At 50.9% G+C, this 25000-nt stretch overlaps 2 protein-coding genes across 2 annotated transcripts; one reads left to right on the forward strand and one right to left on the reverse strand.

The window, feature by feature from the left end:
• Positions 1-667: 667 nt before the first annotated feature.
• LOC122383563 (insulin-like growth factor 2 mRNA-binding protein 2) lies at positions 668-3903 on the forward strand (the record flags this gene model as incomplete). Its single annotated transcript, XM_043370100.1, has 2 exons — positions 668-1427; positions 1816-3903. Coding segments are annotated over 2 exons (1126 nt in total), but the record flags the coding sequence as incomplete, so codon positions are not given.
• A 784-nt stretch (positions 3904-4687) lies between these two features.
• LOC122383644 (serine/arginine repetitive matrix protein 1-like) lies at positions 4688-9980 on the reverse strand. Its single transcript, XM_043370292.1, has 3 exons — positions 9731-9980; positions 7367-7647; positions 4688-6944 (listed from the first exon to the last, which is right to left on the reverse strand). Exons 2-3 carry the CDS (start codon positions 7508-7510, stop codon positions 5355-5357), a joined length of 1734 nt encoding a protein of 577 aa, XP_043226227.1. The 5' UTR covers positions 7511-7647; positions 9731-9980; the 3' UTR covers positions 4688-5354.
• Positions 9981-25000: the final 15020 nt, after the last annotated feature.

A 25000-nucleotide genomic window follows, 5' to 3' on the forward strand; every position in this document is an offset into this window, starting at 1 on the left:
TGGGAGAGAGAGAGGAGAGAGAGGAGAGAGAGAGAGAGGAGAGAGAGAGAGAGAGAGCTCATACCTTCTTGGCCGGCATTAGGAAGCAATTAATCTCCCAGAGGATTATGTATCATTCGCAGGACTCTGTGACCTTTGCAGCGACATTTGCAGTCCTGATCCTAAGTAATTAAAACGCTGGCCTGGAGTAGCTGGCCGTTCTCTTTCTGTAGACCATCCCCCTCCTCTGGGAGTAAGTGACCGTCCATGGGTGCGGCTTAGAACCCTTTGTACAACACAACGGCATCGTAACCGCTTGACCGCGTCGGCTCGTCTTAGGGCTTCATTGTTATACGACGGTCGGCATTCGAACTTCAACTGTCGTAAAACAATGAAGCCACAAGGTGATACGTTATTCGACTGAAGAATAGTCCAAATCAAAACTGTACGTTTATTGACCTGAAACATGAACTGTGATTGCTTCGTCTTTTGTGTAGTTTTCTTTTTGTGGTGCGATTGTGCAGCGATTGTTAGTTGATAATGATAAAGCAACTACCCTATCTTGCCATGTTGGTGCGATTTGTCAATCTGCCTTGTATATTGATAAATATAGCTTGCTCCCGAAGTGCGCTCGATTCCGTCAACACCAGCTCTTTAACTCTACGCCCTCCTCCCTCTGCTCTTGCAGCGCGACGGACGTGAACAGTTTCAATCTGGACCGGACTATCACGATCCGCGGCACCGCCGACGGTATCGCCGAAGCCGAGCGCCTTGTGATGACTCGCCTTCGCCAGAGCTACGAGCACGACCTGCAGACTGCGGCTCCCCAGATGGGCATGTACCCCGACATGGGCGCGCGCATGATGCCCGGCTACGGCCGCGGAGAGGCCGGTCTGTACGGCGCCGGGCCGGCCGGCTACGGCGGGCTGCTGGCCGCCGCGCCAGGCATGCACGGTATGCACGGCCAGCCGGAGAGCGTGTTCGTGTACGTGCCGGCCGCGTCTGTGGGCGCCATCATCGGCCGCAAGGGCAGCCACATCCGTAGCATGATCCGCTTCTCGGGAGCCACCGTCAAAATCGGCCAGCAGGAGGAGGCTCCGCTGAGTGGTGGCCGGCAGAGTGCCGCGCCGCCGACCGGTGAGGCTGCTGCCGCGCAGGGCGGGGACGGAGACGGTGCCTCGCCACCAGAGGACGCCAGCGAGCAGGCCCAGACAACAGAAACTGGGGAGTCTGAGGGGCAGCAGGCGGAGCCGCCGGCGGCAGTGGAGGCGGACGAGCCGGTCCGTCAGGAGGGAGATGGCCAGGCGGCGGAGGGCGCGACCTCAGACGAGCTGCTGGAGCTGAAGCAGAAGGTGGAGGGCCTGCAGCTAAGGGCGTCAGCTGCGCAGATGGACCGGCCGCCCGAGAGGAAAGTGGCCATCTATGGCACACCAGAGGCCCAGTGGAAGGTGAGTGCTTGGCGCGAGATCATAGGGGATAGGTGGGTGGGTGTCTTTGAATGACGAAAGGTAGATGGGTGCTACGCCTAGGTGTTAGTGGTTGATGGGGTATCAACTTTTACGAGATGGTGGGAGGTAGGCGGTAGCTGATGGGACTGTGAGATGGGGTGGCAGCCCGAAGACAGGGCACGAGAGATGGCTGAGTATCGTTGGGGCGGTGTTGATGTTGTTGAGTATCGGTGTTGAGTGGGTATCTGTTATGTTTGAAATGATGGGAGGTGTCAGTGAGAGTAGCTAGGACCGATGGCGGCCCTGGGAGATGCTGGTAGGTGAGCGTTGACTGTGGATAGATCGCAGCCTGTTCCTCGCTGACCAACTGTTTATCTCGCTCCGACAGGCTCAGTACATGATATTCGACAAGCTGCGAGAGGAGGGCTACGGTACCGGGCTGGACGACGTCCGTCTCTCAGTCGAGATCTCTGTGCCGAGCTCACAGGTCGGCCGCATCATCGGCAAGAAGGGCCAGAACGTGCGCGAGCTGCAGCGCACCACCGGCACCGTCATCAAGCTGCCGCAGCCGGCCGAGCACGGCGAGCCCAACGCAGAGACGGCCGTGCATATCATGGGCCCGTTCATCTCCGTTCAGTCTGCGCAGCGGCGTATCCGCGCACTGGTGGCGCAGGGCGCGCCCGTGCCGCGTCTGCAGCCGGTCTCGCAGCCGCCGCCGCCGGCCGCCGCCTCCGACGAGACCCCGCTGGTGTGAGCGGCCGCCCGGCGGCGCAGCAGCGACCTCCGGCGGTGGCGCGCGACATTCTCAGGGTGCTGATTGTCCTTAGAAGGAGCTGAGCTGGAGCTGAGCTGTGCGGGACGGAGCCGGAGCTGGCGGATGTGCGGGCAGGCCGGGCGCCGGGGCGGCGGTCGGTGGCACTCGGTGCGGGCCGGCCGCCGACCCCGGCCGTACCCGGCGCCCGCAGCGTGGAGTGCCGGGAGACGGGGACTGGAGGGCCGCTGTTTGAGCAGAGTGCGTGAGTGGCACAGGGTGAGTGAGTGTGTGTGACGGGAGGGAGGCGCGACTACCGGGGAAATATGCATATGATGAGCTGGTATGCAAGGGGAGAACGTGACACTAGATCAAGAACGACTATGGAGAGACGTATGACAGTCGAGCGAGCAACGCGCGAAACTGAGGGAAGGACGGCCCGCGGCTCGCGCCAACGGCCCGTCTCGCCCTAGAGTGCATAGCTTATTTTTGTATGTGCTGTCGAAGGCGCCCTTCAGTTTTGCACGAGCGTTGGGTGGAGCGCGACGACGGCCATTTGTGTGACGACGGCTGGCCGTCGGGGCTTTTTTGGCCCAGCCGCCGCTGCGGCGGTCACTTGTTATCGGTGAACGAGCCAGGGACGAGTGCCTGGCTGCTGGTGCTGAGTAGAAGTGGACCTGCGAGCCCGGCGCGGCCGGCAGTTGTTGAAGGCCGGGTGCGATCTCAGAGCGGCGCTCGCGCCGGGCCAGAGGCCGGCAGTTGTCGGCGTGCCGAGCCGCCCACCGACCCGCGGCCCGCAGCGGCCCGGGTCTCCCGGAGCAGCAGAACAGGACCCACCCACAGACCCGAACACACCCGGACAGACCCGACAGGAGACCAGGAAAAACGACCTCGAACGAGCCGGCGGCAGCGCCGGCTGGCGGACCTCAAAGCCGGACGGCGGACCCGCACGGGCCGCCCCAAACCGGACAAACCTCACTGGATTGTATTGTAGCTCGTCTGTACAAACATGTATCTGTTAGTAGCTGATTTGTGCGTGGCGGCGGCGCCGGGCGGGATGACGGCCGCGACGGGCTGCGACTCGGCTCCCGGCCGCGAATACCGGTGTGCGATCTTCGCCTGGTCCGCGCCGGTGTGTCGGAGTCGACAGCAGCCTGACGCCGCTCTCCGGCCAGTGCGTATCATAGAGTACAAACTTTGGGCGGACGGCCGTCGCGACCGCGGCCGGTGGCGACCTGACCTCGAGAGCGGGTCAGGAAAAACGGCCCTAGAACGGACCTGCGAGCCAGCTAACAGTTTACATCCTTCTGTCGCACAATCTCACTTTGTGAGCTGATTGAAAATCTGGGCTACCTGAAGCTACTGGAAACCTTTCATCGTTTTTATCTCTCTAACTCCCTGTCGTTCCCCGGTGCTCGCTTTCACCAAATCGGCTCGCCTGGTCCGTTCTCACCGTGCCGTTCTGTCAGCGCCGCTGGCCGGCGCGGTCGCGCTGGCCGCCCGCCGGCCGTCAGCCGCTCCCGCCCCGCCGGACCCCGACAAACCGTTCGTCTGGTACCTCATTGCTACCTCATCTGTGGCTCGGCGCGGCGGCGGCCCGACACCCGGCCGCCGCCGGCGCCCGGCGCGCGCGGCCCGTCGGATGTTTTGTGTTGCTCAGAGGGGCGAGGTCGGTCACCACCGCCGCCGCCCTCTATAGCTGGACAAATACAGAATTATACCAGACAGATGTCGTTTAGTGATGAGTTTCGTGCGAGGAAGCAGAGAAGAGCGACGAGGGCGGACACGAGAGATAAACGTACGCTGGACGCCTGGACATTTGTTATCTGGGCTGAATAACGGTTCTTTGGCATACCTATACGTGCGCGCAATAACACCAGCGTAGCTAGTAGTTCGCAACTCGTGCAGTGTCCGGTCCCGTTGTATAGGTAGGTTTGGTGTGAATGGGAACGGGCGGTTTTTGACGGGTTATGCTCAAGTATCGAGGCGACGCAAAAATCCACCCAAGGTGCCCGGTCCCAGCCATTCAGAGCCGACTTTTGCAATGCATCATGATTTCAGATTTAGGCACGCCTGGAACGTACTTACCACTGCCGAACCGAAGGGACTATTTAGAGATAACTGCGGCGTAACGGAGCCACCAGCTATGCTCCGCTAGACGACCACAATCAACAAAGCGCTGTCGAGAGTGGCAGTGTTGATTCATGGTCCGTTTGCCCACAATGTCATGTTTGTCCGCGCATTGCTGACAGCTGCAAGTTCATGAGAAACAATCAGCAGATTAGGAGCAACAGAGATTCTAAGCAGGAGACGTCCGTCCGACCGTCAACTTCGGTATGCATATGACTCAGCGATGCGATATACGCTTCTATGATTTGTGCACAATATCATGCCAACCGACTACCACAATGTAGGCTGTGCTTATCGTTTGACAATCAGCCTTCAGTTTACATGAACTTAAATACCATGCACCGCACCAAACGTTCAGAATATTTCACCACATAGTGCGTCCATTCATGACACCATTTATTTCCATCAGCGATCTCCCACAGTTGGGATGTCGACATCTGTGAGCGACGCGATATCCGGACTATTTCTCTGCCCGTGTCTCTGAAACAAGCGCCGTCTAAACGGCGAGCGCCATGCCCCGAATATCGGTCCCACATTTGATCATGCCGCATATAGGCCCTAGCTTCCAGTTCGGGCATGGAATAAAAGCGCGCTTTGAACTTGAAATGATGTGCTTTTCACGCCGACGTCTCAGGCGCCTGGCCAGCACACGTTCCGTGGAAAGAAGGTATATAATGTATATCACTGGCTCTCCCCGTGTTAGACACCACAGTCCAACAAAAGGGACCTACGTACACATCGTACTCAGGACACACCTGGCTCCTTCCAGGTCCAAACTATACAGACACAAATCTCAAACATGAACAGCGTCGACAAGACGCCGACAAACATGATGTCCGCAATAGCCGCGAACATTCATACAAGCATTCAGACATGCACGCACACCTTTGTACGAAATACAATGCGTAATGTGAAGCGACTCATTTTCCTGAGAACGGACCCAGAAGCGCGCGTCTACCACGATCGGACCGATGAATAAGGCGCGACGGATTTGATCCGTTGACACGAAATAAATACACATACATACAGGGCCGAGCGGGTGTTAACTAGGTCCGGGCGTGTCCCGGCCCGCCTCGGCCTCGGCCGCCGCCCGGCTGACAGCCGTCCTCAGAAGATTCGACTTCCTGACGCGGGCGCGCGGCCAGCCGGTGCGGTTTTTTTCGCCGTTTGACGGGCCGCCGCCGTCCGCCGGTGCCGGCAGAGGTGTCCGTGCTCACACTGCTGGCATCGTCGGCAGAGGCGTCCGGTGTCGGCGGCCGGCTCGGCTCGCTGGCGGAGTCGGCGCCGGACCAGTCGGCGCCGCCCAGCTCCTCAGAGTTCACCGCCTCTGCCAGCTCGTGGAGCGAGGTGTGCGCGGGCCAGGCGGTGAGCGCGGCGGCCACCTCTGTCCCCGGCGACTCCACCTCCGCCGGCGGCGAGTCAGCCGCCCGGTGCAGCACCCGACACATCTCCTCCAGACACAGCCAGTCGGCCGGCGGGGACTTGTCGGCGGCGACACGCTCCTCGGCGGCGGCCGGCAGCGGCGGCAGCCAGCGGTCGGGCAGGGTGGGCGGCCTCAGGGGCCGCGGCCGGCCGCCGCCGGGTACCAGGTCCGGCGGGAACAGCTCGTCCACGGACATCTGGTAGGGCAGCAGCTGCCCGCCGCCGGCCGCCGCCCACGAGAAGTCCTCCACCGCGCGGCGACCCGCCTCCTGACGGGAGAACGTGCGGAACCACTCCTCGGAGTCGGGCGCTGCTTGGAACGAAAACGACACGGTGTCCGCCTCGGACTCTGCCTCTCGCAGCTGGGGGGCTGGCGTGCCCCGCCGTCCAGCCTGCACCTTGCCGCGGCCGGCGGCGCCGCGCGGAGCCGCTGTCAGCGGTGCCTCGGGTTCCAGGTGCGGTGGGCCGTCACTCTCGCTGTCCGTGGCCGGAGATTCAACCGACGGAAGACGGCGGCGACGCGGCACCGGCTCTCGCCGACGCCGCTTGGCCTTCGGGCCTTTTGAGTCGCCTCCGTTTGGCATTAACACTGGCGGCTGGGCTGGAGTGGTGGAGGTAGCGGAGGCGGCAGCGGCGGCACCGCTCATCCTACAGGCCGTGTGGCGCAGCTTGCTCGACAGGATCTCCGTCTTGTGACACTCAGAGTTCAGGTAGAGTTTCTCCGTCTCGGTCAGGTTGCGTTTGCGGGTGTCGGTGGTCGGCGTTGGCGGCGGCGGCGGCGAGTCGGGTCGGTCGGGCGGCTCCTCCTTGGGTTCACAATCCCCGTCTACAGACGGCGGCTCGTCAGCGCCATCACCATTGTTCAGCTGCGACTTTTCCGGTGTCACCGTGGCCGCCACCGGCTCTGCCGGCTCCTTCTTCACACAGGCCTCGAGCCGGGCCAGCTTGGCGGGCCTCTCGTGGCACCGTCCGGCGCGGCCCCAGCCGTCCCCCTCCGAGCTCCTCCGACTGCCGGCCGACCGGAGCGCCGAGCCGTCCGCCGCACCGAGCCGCGGCGGCGGCGACAGGCGCTCCCCGACGCCGTGCCAGCCGTTCTCGAGGGGCGGCGGCGAGCGCCGGTAGTCGGGACACGTGTGGCGCCGCTTTCGCCGCACGCGCGCCGTGCCGCACCCACCGCCGCCCGACTCCTCCAGGCCGCCAGAGGAGCGCGAATCCTGAAACACAGCGATGGTAAGCTGTGATAAATATGAACACTGCAGCGTGGCACGAGTTGAGCGTGCCTAGAAGGAATTGCGTAGAATGCTACGGACACATTATATTAAGCTTTAACCAGTCACAAGAGACTATATTGATCACTCAACATTTGCGCCTGCAAGAAAATCTTCGTTATTCTTCAATTGAGACATGAAACACTGCTCTAAAAATAATAGTTAGAAAAAGCAGAGTTCTCGAATGAATATAAACCAACCACCAAAACCTAGAAGATTGAACCTCAGCAGCGCATAGACGAAAGTACAGATAAGACTCGGTTACTATACCGGTTTGATTACTGAAGCTTAATGCCATAACTTGATCTATCCTTAGCTAGCCCGGTGGTTTCAGGTCCAACGACGTAACACCCAACTCCAAGGCTCACCTGTCCATCGGCGGTGTCGCCATTGACGGCCGGCGAGGCGCTGGCGCCGCTCCGGCCGGGGGTGGAAGTACCATTGTCGCGGCGCGGTGAGGCGGCATCTGCAGACATGGCTGTGGCCAGACGAGCCGGGTCACAGAGCCCCATTCAGAGCGCGGGCGAGGGCATTCCGCCCGGCCGTCGGTCCTCACAGCACCGCCGCGGCGCGAGCTCTCTTCGGAGGACAGCAGGCGGACAGAGGCAAAGGGGCGGAGCGCTGACTGAGGCGGTCACCACGTGCTGGCCTGGGGACACAGAGGTTATGAGAAATATTTCGATTTTCCAGAGCACCAACTATATAATATTTGCGGGTGAACTATTATTTTAAACTAAGGATAGTTTTTAATTTTGAACACCATTTACATATCATTCTTAAATAGGCAGAGTAAAGTACCAGTATATTTACAGTGCAGAAGGTATAAGGTATATTTAACTTAGCTGTGGGCAGTAAACATAACACAGTTGCAAGGTAGCATAAAACACATGGTAAGAAGCAATTATATATTATCAATCAACAAAGGTGACAGCAAAGACAAGCATCTGGAAATGAGCTCAAAGCACAAAGCATTAACATTTCACAAAATATGAAAGGTGTGTACAATATACATATACAATCACGCATAGACCTACCTCTGTATACAGAGGTCTATGAATCATGCAACACATATCATGTTCATAGCCAGCTCCTAACTTCCAACAGTGTTTGAGAGCTAATTTATGCCTAATAGGACACATCATGTGATAAAGACTTGGTGGAAACTTCATAAATGGTAGCTGGTAAGGCAATGTAATCCACAAAGAATATGACCTAAAAGTAAAGATTTCAGGTTTCTTAGTGCTTGTGCAAGGATCATATGTAGAAGTTATGTTTAGTGTTTTATGACCTTATTCTCATAGCTTTAGAAGCCTTATGCAAATAACAATATGTTCAGTAATAATTTTGAGAACAGCTCTGCCATGGAAAACAAAGAATACTATTTTGGACTTTTATTTGTACCATGATGAAGAGCTGCCCTCAATATTCTTAATGTTTTAGCACAGCTCTTCTCAATAAACAACCTTTTTTAAATATGAGGAGCAGCAGGGCTGCGGAGTCGGAGTCGGAGTCGGAGTCGGAGTCGGTCGGAGTCGACAGTTGTGACCGGAGTCGGGGTCGGAGTCGATTTTAGAAACCCGAGCCGGAGTCGGAGTCACCGAAAATCTGTCGACTCCGCAGCCCTGTTAGGTCTGCGGAGTCGGAGTCGGGAGTTGGAGTCGGTGGGAGTCGACAATTCTGCCCGGAGTCGGAGTCGGAGTCGGAGCTGGTTTTTGAAAGCCGGAGTCGGAGTCGGAGTCGCCGAAAATCCATCGACTCCGCAGCCCTGAGGAGCAGGCCATGCAAACTTCACTAGCTTTTAATTTAATTGAAAAAAGTAGACACATAATACGTTGTACTCTTATAAGTAGGCATTTCTTCCTAAAGTCTTGCCATTTTGCAGTTTACTTTATCTTCCGAAAGTGACACACAAGTAAGTCACTTAGTCTCTTTTGAATCAGTCAGAACCTTCATATGTGGTATGAGTTCAGTTCCATTGGTGCAACAAATAGATATTGGTAAGAGATTGAGAAGCAAAAAAAACTGCACCCATATTTGCAAATTTAAAGTGAACACTTATGATTATGAAGGTGCCTGACATAAATTAATACTTATATAACCTAGTGCAATAATGTTAAGGGACCTGAAGTTGGCACATGCACTATAACAAATGAATGAGCAAATCTTTACCTCAAATCTGAAGCTGCTAAACAAATTGATGCTAAAAGAAATGATGAACATTACAATTACTTTGAAAGTTGAAACTGACATCAACTAAGCTTTGCAAAACAAAATCTTATTGAACTAGTTCACATTAAAAAAGTGAGTTAATCACATGCCTAAGAATTTATACATCAGGCACAATGTTTGAATCAATTCATAGTTCACAAATGACAGACAAATAAAACTTGCATTGTAAGAACTACGCCAGACCATGCAACAATTTCAATAGCCCCTTTCTTACTCCAGTATTACCCGTGTCCATCAGGGTGCAAGCAATGTAACTCGACAGTCGACAGACATGGTTCAAAATCTGTACCATTTGTGTAGCACTTCACAAACTTGCTAAACATGAAAAAAAATTGAGAAAGCATTTCGCACAACACCAACCTTGAAATAATTACCATACATTGGCACACATTATTTTTCACATTTGAAAAAAAAATCACACAAAATTTGTTCATTGAATAATAAAAGGAAAACTCCATAAAACAGCTGAAACACATAAAACCTAGCAAATATGTACTACCTACCTATTCAAAATGGAGGGTCATGAGCGGTCAAAAAGCACCGGCGTATGAAAATGCTTTTGTTTTCGCTTCTCAGCAATTGGTGACTGCGGAGAAATGCACTAAAAATAAGAAGATATATTTTGGAGTAAAAGTATAGCAAAACTTATCTTAAATACCCTCAAAATTGATTGAAATATTATCAAAAACGCGACCAATCCAGTCAAAAATGACGTCGCGTCAAATATGTAGCATACACAGAAACGATTGTGGCGCATATAGATTTGGTAGCAGTAAGCTGCTACCAAACATGAAAGAATTGTTCAAGATTCCTAGTAAAGTAAAGTAATCTGGGGTAGAGCAATAATGCAATTTGCAAAAAAAAAAACGTTCGTTGCCCTTTGGAAGCGCGACACGCGAACAATGATAACCCAATTTGGATCATTTTTGCGATAACAATTTGGCCTACCGTAGCTCGGCTGATAGGGCATTAAACTCCCGAGCGGTAATGAGAGCCGGGTTCGAGTCGCTCCGGCGCTCGATTTGAGAGTCCTGACGGGGATGGCGGGATGGTTTGCGATTGGCATGGGAGCAGTCAGAGCAGCCGCAGCCAGTTGAATGAAAGTCAATTGAGTGGGACAGGCCGTGACCGGCTTTGAAGGGCACGCTAAGCTTTGGCATCTAAATTCTCCAATCTTCCGTTACCCGGAATCGGACGGGAGAGGTCGGGGTCTGCGCAACAAGCTCTGCTTAGCGTAGGTACCTACGCTCCGGCTTTGTCAATCCGTCCATTCAAACATTCGAGCTTATGATTTATAAAAAATAATATTAATAGTAAAAAGATCAAGCAGACGAAACTGTGACCTCTGACCATAGGCGGATCCAGGAAGGTTTAGGTGGTCTCGGACCAGAAGCGGCGGAACACCTTCAATTAAAGGGGGGCACTGCCGACTTTTGGTCCCATTCTTTCCATGCAACGCCCATAGGGCTAATGTTAAAATGCCAAAATCAAAGGGGGGCACGGTGCCCCGGTGCCCTCCCCGTTCCGCCGCCTATGTCTCGGACGCCATGCGGAGGGCATGGGGGAGAGCGGGGCCAGTTGAACCACTTTTTATATATTGACATGCACAGCGAGATCTAGTTGTCATATCGAAAAATGCACAATACCATGAAAAAATATGCTCTTTTGGCTTAATTTTAAGATATTAAAATTATGTTTCAAACATATTTTGCTGCCAAAAGCATGCTTATAAAACAGCTCTACGCCCGTTTCAAATGACCCCGATGCGAGGGTCAATTGAACCAGCCCATGGGGTCAATTGCACCTATCCTTAACAATGGGATGTTTTCCTCTTTAAGGCCACTTTCTTTAAGACCACTTTCCGGTTTACTTTTCCAAATGCTACATTCAATAGGTCGTTGGAAAGCTAAAAGTGCAAAGTTCCTCATAATAGGTGACATAAAGTACATAGACTATGGTAAAATGGGCGGATGAGGAAAATGAGAAATATCTCAGGCTATAGTGTGCTTTCAAGCAAAAGGCTGGAGAAAAAAGGGTAAAAAATTTAGCTATATTAAACTACTATTTCACTTTAAAAGCTCATTTCAAAGGTGGGCTATTTCCTTTAATGTTTACAGTCCCTGAACAATAAGCATTGCAAAGGTAACCGGGGTCCATTGAAACGGATTGTGGCCCTGTTTCAACTGACCCTCAGAGAAGCGTTTCAATTGACCCCATCCGCTCCCGCCATCTCGCACGCGCCGTAAAGCACATGTCAAACGAGCTGGAGGGACGGCATCACGCTGAATGAAGGTCCAAATAAGGTGTTATTCCGGAGCCAGGAGTTCTTCTTTCAGCAAACAAAGGTATATGAGATATCACAAAATATTCATAAAAACGATTTCTCCCCAACGCCCCTCAAAAACACAAAAAAACAAGTGTCAAATCAAAATTACCGTCCGTTTGCCGCCCAAACGCCATTGACAAAGGAAGTGGTCGAGCGCGGATGCGCAGTGGTGTCGGCAACGCCATATGTTGCATACTGTTGAAAATAAAGCCATGTTTTATCTGACCCCGTGTTTCAACTGGCCCCGCTCTCCCCTACCTAACCCGCCAGCGCGGCGGCGGAACACGTTCAGTTAAAGGAAATAGTTCACTTTTTAACATGGGTTTTGAACTGGAATAGCAGTTCCGTAGCCTGGGCTGAGACGAGCATAAATCAGGAGCTTTTACAGCCCAACGATCACCCTAGGCAAAGATATTCTATTTCTCGTCCCGAAAAAGGTGCCTTGCGTTGAGGATGTGTGCCTTGCATATATTCGCATCCAGTATGAAAAGAGCATGGGTACCGAAAATTCTTCAGAAACTAGAGAAATTATCTACGAGAACTCTAGAGAAATTCTCGTACTGATCAATAAGGACATTCAGCAGCAGCAGATCGCCCAAATGCCGGTGGCCGCGATAATTTCTCTAGTTTCTGAAGAATTTTCGGGACCCATGCTCTTTTCATACTGGATCGCCTGTGCCTTACAGAAACTGAAAAGTTCTTCCTTTATCAAAATATAGAAAATAATCTTTTGTTATAAATAGGTTTTATTTTCTTTGCTGATAATTTTGAACATAAAAAATCATAAATCCATTGCAAAAAAATAATTTCGTGAAAGTGAACTATTTCCTTTAAAGGGACCCTCCCACGGCTCCCACCTTCAAAAAAGTTAATGAATTGGCATGAAAGTGATGTCCCTTGGTTCAAAAAGAGCGAAAACGAATATCTACCAAATTTCACCGAAAAATATTCACTGGTTTTCAAGATAGGGGAAAGTGGGGTAAGACGGTCAGGGTAGGTAAGACGGGCACCCCTTCTGCAGACCAAACCAATAGCGCTACGAGCAAGAAAAGTTAGGACCAGAATTGCCTTTCCCACTACACACCACCATTCAAGTCTGGTGAATTTGTGTTCAGTCGATAATCTTTTATTTTGATTTCTTTAAAACACTCATTTCATTGAAAACATCCATAATGTATTGTGCAAGCTTTTGTGTACAGCACTATAGAGTTAAAAACTCGCAATCACTTGTGGTACACTCATATGCCAACAGTGTTCATTTACGGCGGATTTGCTTTGTCTGCATCAAATTGTCCACAGCGAAAAATCGTGCTGAACTTCTGACATTGAGTTTGGGGTAAGACGGGCAACTATGAACCCAATGGGTCTGTAATGGTGAAAATATTTTTGTTGCTGTAGGAAAAAAGAAGCATTTCTAATAAGAATATGTTCGATTCCGATACTCACAGACATGTTAGCAATATTCCTTCGGCACAGTTTATTCTCGAATAATGAATGTGAAAAACGGTTCTACATGGCTTCTGAACTAGGGCCTATATAGGAGCATACGCCTTCTGCACGAATCTCGTATACTGCCATTTCCGAAGCACTTGAGACCAACGAGCGACTGTATAAATGCGGCTAATCTCGGGCATTTGTTGCGAGCTGCGCTGATCGGTGAAAGAAGCTGGCCGTCTTGCCCTACCCATGTGACCGTCTTACCCCATGGGGTGGGGTAAGACGGGTTTTTGCAAGGTTTTGCAAAAATAGCTGCAGTTTATTTGTTGAATCAGGTCTAAGTCTCATCTTCTGGCAAATGAAAGTAAAATGTCTGAAAAAGGTTTTCACCCAGTTTCCCGTTTCTATGATGTTTCTAACCGGCCGAAAAATGGCTCCAAAGTTAAGGTGCCCGTCTTACCCCACTTTCCCCTATTACGCTTTTACTTTTGTTTACTTTTTGGGATCTCCCCTGTTACTAGCGACTTTATTTGGAAGCAATAATTTGGCAGCCTTAAAGTGCGGCAGACGTTGCGCGCAAAGCAGCGTATACCACCACGTGTTAACGATGGTTTTAGTCTAAGATTTAAAAATCGTTAGATCTCCGCTGACGTCACAAATTCTAAGGGGGCATTCCAATGCATTAGCCCCTTAGAATCCGAAAACTGCAAGTTTGAAATTCCATATCTTCGAATTAAAGCATTTTTCGATGTTGTGAGTGCCCAAACCGGTATTTGCAGGCCATGGCCACCAATTTGGCTATCTCAACTCAAAACTAATGTTAAGGTGGGAGTGTCCTTAAGGAGGGGGAGCAATGTCGACTTTTGGTCTCACTCTTTCCATGCAACGCCCATAGGGCTAATGTTAAAATGTCAAATCAAAGTGGGGAGGACACGGTGGTGCCCCATTGCCCCCCCCCCCCCCCCGTTCCGCCGCCTATGTAGCCCGCCAAAGAGTTTCTCCAAATTCCCAAAACTTCTCGCATTTCGGTTCCTTATAAGGTTCCCGCACTGGCCACTGCTGTGCAGTCCAAAGCAAACTTTTTCCCATAAAAGTTGTTTCGTTTTCTCTCTATTCTAGAAAAAAGACATATTTTCATCGTTTCCGGGCGCTGCGAACGGACATTTTCCCCAAATTCCCCCTCCCCCTCCGGATTCGTACCTAATGGCTGTGCTGTGATCACTTCCAGTTGAGAGAGCGGAAACATACCCTCGCTCAAGCCCTCACTCACCCCATCCGACTTTGGTTCTCTTCGTATTATTCGTGCTGAGTGAAGCACGAGTTTTATTGAGCGTCAACATGTGTCAGTCTCGATACTCGATGTCACGGGCTCAGGTCATGGCTGGGGCCGGGGATTACTATTCGTGGTTCCGTCCTTTTCTTGGACTTTCAGGCAGGGTTACGGACGGCCCCCAAGCAGCCTATTTCTAACAGGGTGGACCAAAAAGGATGGAAACATTTTGAACTCGCATAGAATATGTGTTATTGCATGCAGGTGACTGAAAATGATACCAAACGAGAGTACATTTCGTATATCGTTGAGAGCTGCTGCGAGGAGCATGATAAATGTAGGAAGTATCATTAGAATGTATGACCTTCTCCTCGGAAAATGACCAAATGAATGAAAATGATTATTTATTGATGAATTGATGATATTTCCAGGGCTCAAAAAAAGCTCCGTCCTGCCGATGAGGTCGGCGACCACGAATGCTATACCATTTCCCAATGGTGCGACCAAAAACGCGGAATATGAATCAAATTTTCGAATAATATCTTTGAAAAACTACATAAATATTGTTAAGAATAGTGCCACAACTTCAGCATCACTTATGCGCATCATTTAGTCAATGGTCATGGTTACTTCCACTTTACAACCTAGACGGTGAGCAAACATACCACTGTTGTAGGATAAACTACCACCTTCCGTACACGGGAATACTACCACGTTTCCCCATCGGCGCTCGTCGGCGTTTTCTGTGCGACCACCCGTGTTAAACCAATGGGAAAGAGTGGTTGTCAAAATCGCCGACGAGCGCCGTTCATTGGTCGCCCAAATGGTCTCCTACTACGTGGTAGGTACGCGGCGTGGCGTATTACGGGACGGGACGCTCACCCACCGGCCGTCCGGCCGGCCGCCAGCTGACTGCCGCCGTGGGGGAAGGGACACCGAGGGGAGGGGTGGCGTCCGTCGGGCCAGCCAGGGGAGGGGTAGGGATTCAGGCGCAAAATTTCACTCTTTCGTTTGTTATGGTGTATTTAGGCTGCGTTCGGGCAGCCCGGTCACTGCGTGGAAATTCTACGCCGAGGAATTCCTCACGCAAACGTGTTTGGTCAGCGCGAAACGCTATGGCCAAACGGCCGAAAGGTGATCGTTTCCGTGAGGAGCTCATCGGCGTAGAAACTCCACGTGGAAACCGGGCTGTCCGAACGCAGCGTTAGCGATCAAACCGCTGCTTTTAATCCATGTTGTAATTACAGATTCGTGTACATTGTACACAGCCCCGTAGCCCGCTTCATACGGGCTACGGGGGCATGGGAATAGCAGCACTTAGAAGTTAATTACTTAAAAAAAAAAACATTCCATTGCCTGTCCGACAACCAAAGAGCCATGGGTAGTGGGCAGCCGGTGCTGCGACCACAATATGAGTAAAACTTGTGGTCGGCGACCACCAAACACCTTTTTTGAGCCCTGGATATTTCGGTCACAGACCTTCGTCTAAATGGATTATTTAGATCTAAATGGATCTAAATGGATTATTTAGACGAAGTTCGTCTGGATTTAGACGAAGGTCTGTGACCGAAATATCATCAATTCATCAATAAATAATCATTTTCATTCATTTGGTCATTTTCCGAGGAGAAGGTCATACATTCTAATGAGAGTACATTTCGTGGAAATTCATAATGACATCTCTCTCATCTGCTTTCTCTCGTTTTCAGTCTCCCACAGCAAATGTTTGAAGAGGCCACTTTTGCGAGACAGGCAAAGAGCGGCCCGCCTGCCGGCTGACGCGATAGCCCGATGACACATGTCCTCTGGTATGACTCGCACAGCCTTGGTGATCGCACTCTTTAGATAACAGAGGCCTACATAACCTTCCTTGTAGACCTGGCCCTTGAGATGACTCCACAGGAAAAGAATCCATAGGTCAGATGAAAAAGACAGACAGGCCAGTTCCACTTCGGTTCGAGGATGGGAGCGACAACACCGTGGCTGACGACCAAAAGCGCTACCAAGCGACGCTAAAGAAGTTGTCGAAGTGAGCCCAAACGAAGTATGGCAGTCTCATGGACCTCATGTGATTCCAGCCAGACGGTGCGCCTCCTCACATCGCGAAACAACGCTCAAGTGGAGCGAGAACCACTTTGGCGACCGGCTGATATCCCGCAGTGCCTGTCGGAACTGGCCTGTCTGATCACCTGACCTGACCCCGATGGATTTTTTCCTGTGGGGTCATCTCAAGGCCAGGTCTACAAGGAAGCTTCTAAAGGCATCTGTTACCTGAAGAGAGTGATCACCAAGGCTGTGCGAGCCAAACCAGCGGACATGTGTCATCGGGCTATCGCGTCAGCAGCCAGGCGGGCCGCTCTTTGCCTGTCTCGCAAAAGTGGCCTCTTCGAACATTTGCTGTGGGAGACTGAAAACGAGAGAAAGCAGATGAGAGAGATGTCATTATGAATTTCCACGAAATGTACTCTCGTTTGGTATCATTTTCAGTCACTTGCATGCAATAACACATATTGTATGCGAGTTCAAAATGTTTCCATCCTTTTTGGTCCACCCTGTATATCCATATACTCGTACCAAGTCACCACTGCCACATCGACTCTCAAGGTCAAGTCACAAGCCTTGGGGCGCCATCGTGGCAGCTTCACAGCGCCCCAGTCGCGCGCATACCGACACGGGTCTGCAGTGCACGGCGCTCAACTGATCAAGCTGCCTCACTTCCATTTGACGGCACCGTGGAACGAATCTGCCCGTACCGAGCTAAGCTAACTACCGGGCTAAATGTAAAAGCCGGATCTATGATCCCAGCAGAATTTAGATTCATGACATCAGATCAGATCCCAGATCACTCTTCCCAGATCAAGGCACATGTCTACGTGGTACAATCATAGGTGCGGGAACCGGGGGGGGGGGACAGCGTGGGCATCCTGCCCCCCCCCCCCCAACTTTGGGGCCGTGGGGGCGGTGCCCCCACAACTTTAAGACGGAATACCTTTTTTGTTTAAAAAGCCAAGGGATGAAAAATAAGTGGCCTAAAACCAGTGAGAAAATTAGATATGGGGTACCGTACCCTAGCTAGGTTTATCTTTATTATGGTGTGCCCCCCTCCCCCAGTCTGAAAGTATAGTTCCCGCGCCCCTGCACTGCATTGCATTGTGTCCCTGCATTGTGCATTGTGCCCCTGGGTACAATGCAACGCAATCCATCAATTGGTAAAAAGGTGCAATAGTTTTATGGCATCATATTGCAGTGCCGTATGACTTGGCGGCTGACATGACCTTAGGGAAGGTTCCATCAAAATGCAAATCCCTTTTAGCGGTGGTGAGGGACTACTGACACTGTTCCTGTGGCAGTACAGTGACTCGACTCGGAGTCAGAGCCCGAGTCGAAGTCGGAGTCGGAGTCGGTGGCCGTCTCCGACGTGGGTGACGTGGGCATTCAGCGCCTGTTTGATGTTTCAAAAAAAATGATTCGGCGTCTGCGTCAGCCCTCGTCCCGAATCAGAACAATGGAGCCATGCGGCACAGTATCACTTCAGGCGTCTACTACTAGAGCCATCTAGCGACAGAATTCTAACCAAGCGTCATGCTGTTACGCGGTTGTCGGACAACGCGAAACTGCTCGCACGATGTACGATGTTAATCGTTAACCAGGCTATACGGGATTCGCCTATGCAGGAGACGCCTATGCTCAATGTCGCGCGGCGGTGCGACGCCAGCTCCTCTGGCGGCCGGGCTGGGCCGCAGGCCCGAGAGTGCGCGGCAGTCCGAGGGGGCAGTGTTGTTGTTCGGTGGCGGTCGGGGGCGGACGTCGGGCGACTGGCGGGCGAGGTTCGTCACCTATCGGTCCAGTGGCCGACGCCGAGCCGTCGCTGCCCTCCGGACAGTGCCGAGCTTCAGTTCAAAGGTACGTCAGATGGCCAACAGCGCCGCTCGAGACATCGCATCCGACCTTCTCACGACATCCTACTGCACATTCTCTAGCAGACGCCGTTAATATTCACAATTAAGGGCCTACGCCCTACGTATTTAAGTAATTTTCAGCCGATTGTGATATAGGATTTACCTAAACAACCTAACAATTAGTTTGGAAAACTATGTGTCCCTTTGAAACATTTATAATCATTTCACTGGCATATTCACTTTTCGGTTTGCTTTACAATATTATATATTAATATATACTATCGTAAGAAGAACACTAGTTAGAAGAGGGATGCTACTTAGTCTTCTTCTTCCTATAGTTATCATATTGCTGAATCATGCCAATCCTTATATGCCTTTTTCAACAACCGTCGTAAGTTTGTATGCCTCTTAACCTCAACTCAATCTCAACTTGTCTCCTGGGTCGCTAGCAATAGGGCTTTGAGACTATGCCAACGTCCTTCAAAAATCGTTGCAGACACTTTACAGGCGCTCGTCAGCCTACTCCGATCATCTTTCACTTCACGTTGAAAACACTCAATGTTGCCACTTTGCCAGTTCACTATTGCTGTATTTTATCTGATTCGATCAGTTACTTACTGAATAATACAGATATAGATAAAGTGTAGCTGCATAGCAAAGTAGACATGGAAGCATCAGTCATGCACCTGATAGCCTAATATGTGGATCATTTAGGTATGCATTGAATTTAAACCACTTCCTCCCGCATGTAACATTTTAAAAGCAGATGCCTTGACATTATAAGCGGAGAAAATATCTACTAAGCTAGGACTAATGATGATAAATTTGATGCCTCATGTGCAACTACTTTCATGTTAGCTCATGCATGATGTATAGGTATTCTACAATTTGGCATGCCAGTCGAGAGAAAAACAGCTAGAAGTACATATAGTACATACATTTGTATACCTACGTGGCCTTAATTACAGCGCAAACAAATGATCTACCTATTATTTTATATCAAATCCGGATATGACACAGGTCTTCCTTACGACTGAATAGAGAATATTTTCTTCTGTTGAATGATCGTTACCACATATTTAATTTCTCAGCCCATTTACAGTGTAAGGATGGACGGAGCGTAATGCGCAATGGCAATTACTGTCGGTTCTGACATACAAGTATGCGTGCTTAATTCAATGCCACAAATGCCGTTCAAAAACAGTGTGCTGTCAATTTTTGAAAGGAAATATTTCAAACGGGACAAAAAGAAAAGAATGATCGACATAACCTTAGTCTGAAAATGAATATATATCCAGTGACCGTATCTAATAAGTGTTAGCCTGACACGGAACATTTGTTGCGAAGAAATAAATTACCGCCTTCATCTAAATTGCGATTTTTGTCGCATCTGCTGCGCGCTCTCAGCGTGCCTCCCCGGCCGGGAGTGTGGATGATGTATCACCTCTCCCACAGCGGCGCCGGTTCTTCTCCACTGACCGCGAGCCCACGCTGGTTCCTCTCGCTCTCCTGGCAGCGGCCGTCTGTCAGCCCGCCCCGGCCACGGCCTCGGCTGGCGGTGACAAAGATACGCCGCTACAGACGCGTTCGAAAGAAAGGAGTGGCTGCCGGCCACCGTGTATACAGCCGGGCCCAGCTAGGAACTCAAGTCCAGACTAGCCAGTGGACACAGTTCGGGTATATTATTGCGGAAAGTAGAGTCCCCATATTTCGGACGGAGCAGGCAGACTTATTGCGGCTGTTCGTCGATGTACTCCCACTAATGACCCGGTATAGCTGAGCCGTTCCTGACACTAAAGTTGATGTTTTACGAGGATACTCGACAGTATTAGCTGGCCAAGTAAAGCTCAACAAGTGTTGAGTAATGGCGTATAGACCCTCCCCAAGGCTAAGCTATAACTCGGAAAGTATGGAACGTCTGCTGAGTGTTGGCTGCTGCTAATTTGGCAACGATGGGTCGACCTAACAGATATATTCAAAGAAAAAAAAATACTTTTTCCGAAATCAAAGATAAAATATATCTTTTAATGGAATGCCAAAATGTCAAAATAAATAGAATCCAAAATATAACATTGACATATTCTTGACGTAAAGCTGCAATTTTAAGGTTGCGTACTTCAATTTTCATTCATACCTTATGATGAAAGAGGGAACGCTGATGGAATAAAAGTATCTGCAAACACCCCTCATCCTCCCGTTATTATCGTCACGAGAAAGTAACCGAAGGTTTGTTGTCAATAGTTAAAACACTATTCTTTAGAATTGTGTTTTTCTATTGAAAAACAAATCTGAGTTCCCTGACAATTTGGCAAAAGCTGCCTGAGATCAGTACAACTTGATGCTCTTGAAAACGGCTGCTCCAAAAATTCTGATTTTTTCAGGATTTCTAGTGGGCCAGGTGATCTATGTTCTGGTATGGGTCTCCCCTCCGCGGACCATCTGGTGCACGTGCCACGTGACTTTGAAAATTCCCGTGTTAAGCCAATGGGCAAAATGAAAAAATGCGTTCCACGGCAGATTCAAGGCTATAGAACTCCAGGTAAGGACACCAGCCGTTTGACCTTGAACGCCGCCGGCCGGCCGATGACGTCATTGGAGGCAAGCCGGCTCGGCGGACACACAAGGCGAATGCATAACGGAGGGGCGTTGGAACGTTGCGGGAGCCGGGGAGATATTTTAATGTGGTTGTATACCACCATTGTTATGTTTATTGATCTACAGACTGCATTCTTTTTGTGTCGGAATATTGCAGCAGAATAGTTGCAGCATTTGTTGACATGGTTTTACATAGCCTTGGTTGACACGGATTCAATAAACGTCACGTGCTGAGACATGGTGCCGAAACCACGTGGGACCTGGATTTGAACGTGGATTTGGATTTCTTGCGGATTTTGAATTTGAATTTTGATCAGCCGTGACTTGGAATATTGACCGCTTGTGATAAAAGCGTCGGAACATGGCCCAGTACGCGCCGCCGGAGAGATTTGACTTTGACCCTAAAGGCTGGTTCAGATGGAGAAAAATGTATATGACATTCAGACTCCTCACAAAACTGGAAAATGAAACAGGAGCAATTCAGGTGGCCTCCCTAAAGTACTGTATGGGCCCGGAAGCTGAAGATATTATGGCGACTTTCAACCTGAGTGCGGAAAGTGAACAGGATTTTGACACTGTGATTGGAAAATTTGATGACTATTTCCAGCCACGTAAAAACGTTCTGAGGCTGCGAAAACAATTCTCAAAACGAGTTCAAGCAACAGGTGAGTCCGTGGAGGAGTTCTCACGAGCTTTGCATGTCCTGGCAGCCGATTGTGAGTTTGCTGGGTCCAAAGAGGAGCGCGTTCGTGATCAGTTCATTCTCGGTGTAGCGAGCTCTGACCTGTCGGAAAAGCTTGAACTCCTTCACCTCACCAAAAGTGATGTCACCCTTGCGTCTGTCCTGGACTATGCTAGAAACTACTCTGATGTGAGGCAAGGACGGGCAGCTGAAGCCGCAGTCAATGCTGTGAGGGGGTCACAAGCCCAAGGGCAGAAAAATGATGGCCAAAAGTACCCCCAGTGCAAGTTCTGCAATATTCCGACACACTTTTAAACCTCGATGCACTCTAGGCCTGGATGGTTCGTACATTCGTGGAACGATCACCCCGTCCGAAGTCCGTGGTCGAAGCTGTCATAGTATTAAAGACACTAAGACGGGTGCAATAACGGCGATCCGATCCCATCTCTGGCGAATCTAGAGGGGTCGTAAGGACCCAGGCCGAATCTGACCGTCTATTTTCAGGGAAACGGGGTGGGTGAATTGACAACCGATGGCTTAAGAGATAATGAGAAGAGATCCCGTCGTCGATTGTTGTTTGACAGACAACACATGTCGTACTGGACGTATGACCATCAGAGGTAATGCCTGAACGTAGGCGAGCATAATTGTTCTGTCATACTGTTTAGGAATATAAAATGGTAATGGAGATTATTGAGGATATGATCTCTACATTACAGGAATTCGCTAATTACTACGGCCCATAGGGGCACCGCCGGAGCTGTTGTTTTGCCATCGGTCCCAGGCAACTCCAGGGAGCTGCAGTACCCGGCGGCCAAAGCGGCCCACCTCGTCGACTCGCAGGTCCTGTGGGATTCCGTGATGCTTTAGTGCTTCACCCACAGAAGCACGGGCATAGCAGTAGGATGTGGGGCTAGGACTAGGTGTCTGTCCACCTCTTCATTGAAAGAACAACGTATACAGCGCCTGGTCCCGCCGAAGCTCGGTATCGACCGTGACTTATTCACAACTGGCGGATCCAGGAAGCGGTCTTGGACACTGCGGGGGCTTACCCCAAAAAGGTTTCTCGGAATTAATTAAAAAAAAAACTCTGATTTCGATTCCTTGCGCACTGCTGTGCAGTGTGATTAACCAACATTTCCTCAGAAAAGTTGTGAAGTTTTCTTTGATTCTCGAAAAGCGATTTCGGGCGCTGCCAATGTGGGGGAAGACATTTGCCCCAAATGCCTTCCCCTGGATCCGCCAGTGGGTTGCCCCACTCCGAGCTTGACTAAAACCATTTTCAAACCCCACCAGAAACCGATGGTAAGGTGAATTTAAATCCAATAACTCATCTCTGTCTGCCCGCCTAAATATGTATACAACACATGGTACGGCACCCGGCCCTGTCTGAGCTATGAGCCGATCGCGATATTTTCGGCTTTCCCCAACCCAAGCTCGATTAGGAACGTTCTCCTTCCCCACCCGATTGCTGATGTCAATTCAAATTCAATACCTCATCTCTGTCGGCCCGACCATAACCCATTCATTGCACACCGTTCAGCGCCCCGCCCCGCCAGAAGTATCCTAGCGCGCTGAGCAGTTGCCTCCAGCCGCGTCATCGCGAGGCCCCGCGCGGCCCATAAATTAATACATTGCGCGAATAGCCGTGTCGCCCCCCTGGGCAGATTGCTCGAAAACGATCCAAACGACCCCCCATTTTCTTTCATGCAGATTGCAGATCAACCACCATTCGGTGCACTACCCATGGGTATGTCGCAAAGTGGCCGGAAAAGTCCAGAACCACGTGCCACGTGCCGTTGAAAATGACCCTGCACACCGGAAATTGGGACTTTCGGTCATTTCGGCGCACCCATGATGCATACTATGGCGTGGGTGACCAAACAATGGGTGTCATCCGGTCGGCAACTGTTTAAGGTGTCGTGCAGTGGGCCAAAGTGGTAGTTTCAAACTTTTGGGATCCACCATTCTGGGGATTCTTTTTGACAATATACTTACGTTTCTTGGCGCAATGTTCATTCCACCCAGCCGGTCGCCAATGCGTAAGGTGACCCAAATGACGATTGACCTGAAGGAAGTTGGGGGCGAGGAACACGCACGTGCCATCCGTTTTTTAATCGGGCGCTTTCATCTAGGAGATTTTTGCAGATATCTTTTTGATTTGTGAAAATGACCAGCCTAGCGGTATGCCAGTCGTTGATAAATTATTATCTTGCTGCGGCCGGGCGCTTATTTGCGGTGTTTGCGTTTGGCGGCTGGCGGGCGACTTTTAGTCGTTTTCGGTTAGCAGTTAGCGTCGGTGCGGTGCGGGCGGTTTCATTTTTTTCGGCGTTTCGGCGTTTTTTTCTGCGTGGTTTGCGGCGGTCGGGCGATTTTTTTGCCGTTTGCGTTGGCTTTTCGGGCGTGCGTTTTACACGTTTTGCGGTGTTTACGTTTTGCGGCGGGCGGGCGTTTTGTGTTTTTTGCGGTGTTTGTCTTTGGCGGCGGGCGGGCGGGCGATGCGGGCGGTTTTCTTTTTTTTGCGTCGTTTGCGGTTTTAAATTTGTTTGCGGTTGGCGGCCGCTTTTTCGCTTTTTTTTGCGGTGTTTTTTTTTTGGCGGCGGGCGGGTGATTTTTAGGCGTTTTCGGTTGGCGGTTAGCGGGCGTGCGATGCGGGCGGTTTTATTGTTTTGCGGCGTTTTTGCGTTTTTTTATTTGCGGTTTGCGGCGGGCGGGCGTTTGTTTATTTTTTGCGACCTTTGCGTTGGCGTTTCGGGCGTGCGTTTTGCGTGTTTTGCGGTGTTTGCGTTTGCGGCGGGCGGGCGTTTTTCACAATTCAAAGTTCAAACCTTCGGGCCACAGCGCTCCTCGAAAAGCGCTGCCCTCGAGTATTGAATGCGGTTACGGTAAGTTTCGGAAAATAATGGAAGTTGGCCATTATGAATGGAAGATGTAAACCATCATGACGTTCACCATGAGTACGACTACATAATGCATTTTACTGAGAAATACGGACAGATGTACTCCTTATTCACTTTTCTCCCGGGCTCTCTGATGTTCCTTACATTTATTGACAACATCGAAAGTAAAGATAAATCAAGAAGCCAAAGCTGGCGTTTCCCATCAATGTCAACTCAAATCTGTTATCGAAGACGAATGTCTGGCGATTCCCGGCCCGCCCATTTTGTGTTTAATAGCCGGCCATATCGTCACCGAAATAGTCGGACCGTCATATATGCAGATTAGTTGGGCGGATGTTGGCCAGATTGGCGCCGGTTGCGGCCTGGGGACGGTCCCCCTTACCGACTAATTCTGTCGGCGGTATGGGTGACGGTACACCGCAGGCCGGCTCAAGTTACCAAATTGAAATATCTTGGCTATAGCCCGAGGCGGGCCCGGCCGAGATTCAAACTCCGCTTCTCCGGGGCCTCTGATTAAATAACTTCACCTCGGGTCTCATTTCATTAGTGTTGTTGAACGGCGTGCGGTGTTGGCTCGGGAGTGCGCCGTGGTGCAGCAGACACGTGTATCCGCCGAGGAAACGCCCGGTGTTGGACGTGCCGATGGACGGATCTCCGGCTGTCA

The sequence above is a fragment of the Amphibalanus amphitrite genome, unplaced genomic scaffold (genome assembly GCF_019059575.1).
Source record: "Amphibalanus amphitrite isolate SeventyFive unplaced genomic scaffold, NRLGWU_Aamphi_draft 000012F_arrow, whole genome shotgun sequence".
NCBI classification, from domain to species: Eukaryota; Metazoa; Arthropoda; class Thecostraca; order Balanomorpha; family Balanidae; genus Amphibalanus; species Amphibalanus amphitrite.